The 6,366-nt window shown below is 42.2% G+C and overlaps 1 protein-coding gene across 1 annotated transcript in view; it reads right to left on the bottom strand.

Moving 5' to 3' along the window:
- Nucleotides 1-3,059, bottom strand: part of LOC107106155 (protein kinase C-binding protein NELL2-like) — a 33,233-nt gene extending 30,174 nt beyond the window's left edge. Inside the window, exon 1 of the mRNA XM_015406263.1 lies at nucleotides 2,885-3,059. Coding sequence (XP_015261749.1) covers nucleotides 2,885-3,059 — 175 coding nt within the window. The remainder of the gene's footprint in view (nucleotides 1-2,884) is intronic.
- Between the last annotated feature and the right edge of the window lie 3,307 nt (nucleotides 3,060-6,366).

The raw sequence follows: 6,366 nt of genomic DNA, 5'->3' as shown, positions 1-6,366 counted from the left end.
GCCGATGCCTCCGTCGCCTGGCTGGAGTGGCCGCGGGGGAGTCTGGAGTCGGGCGGCCGCTGGTGGGAGCCGCGGGTGCCCGGGCCGAGATTGGGGGGGCAAGGCGGGCGACAGAAGGCCGATGCCTCCGTCGCCCGGCCCTCTACAGAATCCACCCCCCAAACCTCCAGGTATTTCCCTCCTTAGAGCTGGCAACCCTACATTCCCCTCAGTGCCTGTTGGTAGGCAACTAAGCTTGGTCCTGTCACCTACTTTGGCCTTTGGGAGAAAACACATTGGGGCCAGTCCTGATAGGGTTGCCAACTCCAGATGGGAAATTCCTGGAGATTTGAGGGATGGAGCCTGAAGAGGGTGAGGTTTGAGGAGGGGTGGGACCTCAGACAGGTACACTGCCATAGACTCCACCCTCCAAACCAGTCAGTCTCACATAGGGAACCATTGTTGCCAATCTCCAGGTGAGGGCTGGAGAGCACTCAGTATTACAACTGCTCTGCAGAAGGGAGGGCAGAAGTCAGCTGAAGTCAAAGGGGCAGATAATGGTAGGTTGATGGCTAGCTGGGAAGGAGATGGGGTTGCCAACTACATGCTGACAAATTCCTGGGGATTTGAGGGGTGGAGCCTGGAGAGGGTGGGGTTTGCAGAGGGGTGGGACCTCAGACAGGTAGAATGCCATAGACGACACCCTCCAAACCAGCCATTTTGTCCTGGGTAACAATTGCTGCCAATCTCCAGGTGAGGGCTACAGATTACTCACAATTACAACTGCTCTTCAGGTAGCAGAGATCAGTTCCTCTGGAGAAAACAGTGGACTCTGTCATTATACCCTGCTGAGGTCACCACAGCAAATTGACACTGTTTGCTCAAAGCCAGAGCACTGCCCCAGAGCCTCTTTCTAGATCTCGTTGTATTACTTTCACAACGGGCTTTACTGCTAGTAAATAAATAAATAAATAAATAAATAACTACTCTTGTTTACCTTATTTAGAAATACTGTCATTTCCATTTATGCCATACAAAGATTACTGTTGAGTTTTTCCATCTTTCAAAGACTTCTGATGAAGCTTCATTGTTGGGCTTTATATTATTAGTTACATATCGTTAGCAGCATAGTTAAATGTTTCACAGTATGATCCTAAGCAAGAGTCAGAAGAGTCAGAAAGGTATAACTGTGTTTAAGATTGTACTTTATATCTTGCTCTGATATATTTTAAAATATATTCCCAGAGTTCATTTATTTCATTAGCATACTACCTACATCATCTAGCTCCACCAGGTTACTCTTTCATAGAGTTTAGTAGCCAAGCCAAGCCAAGCCCTACTGCAATTATTTTTCAACTTTTCACACTCTTACTCCCAAATGCCTTTATTTCTAAAGATGTTGTAAAGAGAAAAGTACTGATTTTAAGGAGGAGGAGGAGATTGGATTTATACCCTGTCCTTCACTCAGATTCTCAGAGTGGCTTACAATCTCCTTTCCCTTCTCCTCCCCACAACAGACACCCTGCGAGGTAGGTGGGGCTGAGAGAGCTCTTTCAAGAACTGCTCATGAGATAATGGCTCTGAAACAACTTGTAACTGACCCAAGGTCACCCAGCTGGCTGCATGTGGAAGAGTGGGGAATCAAACCCAGTTCTCCCAGATTAGAGTCCGCGCTCCTAATCACTACACCAAACTGGCTCCATAACAGATGAAAATCTACAGTAGACCTCCCAGTTTTGTAACCAGTCCAACGGTACGAATGAAACAAACTCAGAAAGTTACTTGCTTCCTAAGCCCCCCCATCCCTGACTTCTGCATATTCTTAGAAAGAAACTGTGACAGAATAGGAAAAATTAGAAGAGATCAAAGAGAATTGCATTTCTTGTAAAGGTGGGTCCTTTTATAGTTATTAAGTAGTGTGTAGATATGGATATATTCTGCCACACATGATGAAAAATAAGGGCCCCTTCTGTCCTGACCTGGATAGCCCAGGCAAGCACAATCTTGACTTGGAAGCTAAGCAAGGCTGACCCTGGCAAGTAATTGGAAAGGTGATCTCCAAGGAATACCAGGGCCAGGACACAGAGGCAGGTAATATCAAAGCCACCTGTCTGAAATGTCCTAGCCGCACTAGGGGTCACCAGAAGTCACTATGACTTCCAGGCTCACAAGCACACAAACAAACAATATGAACCCCAAAAAGAAAAAAAATAAGGGGCCCTTATTAAAAATAATTCATAATTTTCTTGTGTTGCTTGGGGAAATGCAGCAGGAACAGTGTCATACCTACTACCATACTACCATTAACAGTTAAAGCAAGTATATTCATCACTTGCTAATTTGTTGGGAGGGACACAAGAATTCCAACCCAAACCCACAGAAACAATGTAGTAGATTCTCTTGGTTACAAAGGAAGGTGTTTGTATTTAGAATTACTCTGCATAGCTCCCGCTTAATAACCTGCACTCAAAATATTGAATGACAGATTTCCACATTGAGGGGTAAGAAAGGTTTATTGGAAGTAACAGGGACGAATGTGTATGAGTTATGTCAAAGTAACGTTAATGAATTAAAGAAATGTTTCTGTTATCCTCTTTCAGAACAACTTATTTGTGAAGCTGCAAGCATCCTAATTATGAATATAACATTGCAGGCAGAGGCATGATGCATTTTGATGAGCTCCGTTACTGATTATTCAGGAAAAACACAAGTTTTGAATGACATGCCAGTATTGGTAAACTGACAGCCAAAAGAACTATTCTGTATTTATTTGTCAACTAACTGACAAACCAATATCACAAGAAATATTACCTGGGATAAAATGCTTTTACATATGCCAATAAAGAAAGAAATACATTCCTCTCATTTCCGTGTGTCAGAATGCAAAATTGTTGAATGGAATTACATATGGGTATCACTGCCATGAATATGCTGATGGAAGAATTCTGCTGGTCTTTAGGAAATGACATATACCCTTGACTGATGGCTTTCCTGCAACACATTCCACTGAAAATGCTGCCTGCAGTCAAAGCTGAGTAGTAATCTATTATCGTCTTCACCAAGAGTTCCAAGACTGCCATTGTGGCCCATTCCAGTTCTCCAGAACAAAAGAGAGGGGGAGGGGAATGGGTTTAGTCAGGGTTTTTCCTTGGTGCATAAATCCCTCAGAACTGGCTGCATACATTCCTCTTAGAAGGCAGAGCTGTTGCTGTTGCCACGAAGGTATGGAAAAGATTCATGCCAGGAGGGGTGTGATTGTTAATTTTCCTGGATCTTGGAATGGTATTCCTCTGGACTATTTCACTGAATTGGTGTGCAGGCCATAGCTTCATTCAAATCAGTACCAGAAGATGACACTACAGCTTCTGCTCCATGCTATTCTTCTCTGCCATGCTGTTTGCTAGGACAAATTGCATGGAAGTCTGGGGTATGGTTTATTTCCCCTTCAAATGCAGATGTAACAAGTGAACAATCAAATGAAAAGTACAGTCTCTCTGTATGGATCTATATTTATCTTTACCATACCAGTGGGGTTTTTTTTGGGGTGTCCACTCTCCAGAATGCATACAAGCGCTTATGTCAGGAATCTAGTTTGTTAGCACCAATCACCACGCTATGCCACCAAAAAGCAGAATACATTGAAAAAGGTGTTATTGTAGCACTCTGAAACTATACTCAGGTAAAGCAATAACTTCACACTGCTGTTTCTAATCTGATCTAGCGAGGTCTTTTGTGTGCAGTCCTCAACCTTTCCTTCTCCACAATCATCTTGTGGCAGCTCAATCAGACATGTAATTAGAAATTAACTGAAAAGTTTTGCATACCACCGGCTATAAGTGATGTGAAACAGGAGCATATCTGATGAAGACCTGGATAACATTACTCTCGTTAATAACACTGAATCCAACAGAGGAAATACTACTAAAAAAAATTAGCCTTCTTGAGCTTAAGAAAATCCCAATGAAAATGTTACAGTACAATGAAGTAGTGTGCAATGACGTGCTTTATTCACAGGAATTCAGTGACATTTAAAAGCAAGCAGGCAACACTGACACATCTAGGTGCTGCTGGAAGCCAATTTATAGCAACAGGCATGAACAATCTGTCGCTTGCTGTATGAGGGTAACAAGCTCATTGCTTCTCTGTTCTGCAGAGCATCTTTTTGTTAGTTTTAGAGGTGATATCCATTTACACACATACATGCACACACCTTATCATGTCAATTCCAGTCATGTATCTGTTTTGCAAATGTAGCTATGCAGAGTTTTCAAATCATCTGGAAAGGGGTGGCGGCGGCTTTTGACATGCTACAATTTTTCATGGCCCAGTAAACTTCTACAGTCGGTATTCTCATCTCACCTCAAAGGTTCAACCGTCTTTATTGGCAGCTTTTTTAAAAAAAGAGAGGCACCAATCCTCATATACAAGGTTGAGCTGATTTCCACCAATTCCCCTTTATAACTTGGCACCCCAAAACAGTTGCCAGTGCTCAGTAGTGGTAAGTAGTCATTCTTGCCACACTTTTCTTTTCACAAGGCCTTTGTAAGTGACTAGCAACAAAGACCCTAGGCTAATCTTGGATCAGTTCCAGAGCAAAGCTGAAGAAAATAGCAGTTGCTAGGCAACTGCTGAGATGCTCTACTGGGTTCCTTGTCAGTCACTAATTCTGGCAGTTCTCTGTGGCTTGGCATAAAGTGACCTTCCTTTGTCATCTCATTTAATAGTGTAGGCTCATCCATCATTAATGTGCTTGCCTAATTCTTTTATTAATCCAACATACTTTATTAGTAATAATCCTATTCCTCTTTTTTACATTTCAAGGGTTCCACAGCTGTTATTAAAATCATTATTTTTCTTCTTTTTATACCTTCTGCCTGTGGATTTTTTCATTATGTTGAAATGTAAATAAGACTTACATAGTACTTTTCCATAGCACAAGTTTATACATTGCTGTCAGAGCCCTCTTCTGTGTTGCTTCTATTAGCAGTTAGCTTTCATTGTTTATTGAGGTTTGCAGGGACAGGCGCTTGGTAATGGAAGGTTTGATCTGAGATGGGTGCTTTGAAAACACAGGAACTTGCATTTCTGTTTTGGAGACTGCAGATGCTATCTAGATAGAATGATACCTAGTGTGGCAGAAGAATCATCAGTTATGGTGTACATTGGAACCCATGACTCTGGAAAGTTTAGTCATACAATCCAGGAGGAAAATTTAGGTGAAGGTTAAAGCCAAGTATTTCCACAAAAGCATTCTCAGAACTGCTACTTGCTCTACATTCAGGCCAGCTAGACAGGCAGAGGTTATGTTTCAATGTATTGATAAGAAAGCACCACCAGGAAGAAGAGTTTAAGTTTGTTAAGCTCTGAGGAACTTTCTGGGTCAAATCAAATCTTTACAGTACAAAAAGGTTTGCTTGAACCAAGCTGTTGGTGGCTTAACATTTTAAGTTCAGGCTCAAATTTTTATTTTGATACAAAAGCAGCTCAAGAGAGTCAGCAGTAACAGTAAAAAAGTTATTGAGACTCAGTCAGCCACTTTTGTATCCCACACAACCAAAGGCAAAATTTGGCAACTTTATTAGTGATTTCCTGGGGATAGTCTGCAAGAAGGAGAGAGACATAAAGTTGTTTAGATTTTCCTGGTAAAATTGACAGATTTGGAGTGATGTACTGAAATTGAATGTCATTACAGACTGAGCAGTGCACCAGAACACGTTCAATAGACCCTACTTTCCCTGAATGGCATGGACAGAGCCCTTGAGGGAGTGGGACACGATGGTATCTACCTTCCAGGAGGGATGAAGGTAAAACATTAACGCATGCCAGGGTAACGATTCTCCAATATTTGGAGATCTCAAGGCATCTAAAATAATCTGCAGGATTAAAGCATTTGCCATACTGCAAAGTAATTGGATATCTGTCCCCTTTCTGATTGTACGGCATAATCCCAGAACCGCTGTTTAATTATTTCTTTTGTGTTTTTTTATACCCAAGATGCAGTAAGACTTGGGGCGAGAGGCTGTGCTCCTGGAGTTTCCTTTCAATTGCTCTTTGCCAGGTTGAATGGTGGCTTTAAGAGTACTACACCCACAAGATTGAAGATGAGTTTTAACCAATAGGTAGATGCCAGTAGCCACATATGAGTCTCCAAGGCGATCAGACCAGCCTCTAGTCTGAGAAGGACATTCAGATCATTTGTATGAACATGGATTGTACCACTTCCAGTAAGTGCCTTTCTTTGTAAATACAGAGCTGGAACCATATAAGACCTGGGTGACAACCTTTCCTTGGAAGACCTTGATTGCTACAGGGATAAAGGAGGCTCCTTTTGTGAAGCAGAATCTTAGAATGGTGAAGGATGCTCTGTGGGCAGTCTGTGTGGCATGC

Source organism: Gekko japonicus, unplaced genomic scaffold, assembly GCF_001447785.1.
Source record: "Gekko japonicus isolate JY-2015 unplaced genomic scaffold, Gekko_japonicus_V1.1 scaffold1384, whole genome shotgun sequence".
NCBI lineage: Eukaryota > Metazoa > Chordata > Lepidosauria > Squamata > Gekkonidae > Gekko > Gekko japonicus.
Note: the sequence above shows the minus strand (reverse complement) of the source record. Positions and strands in the feature narration are given on the sequence as shown.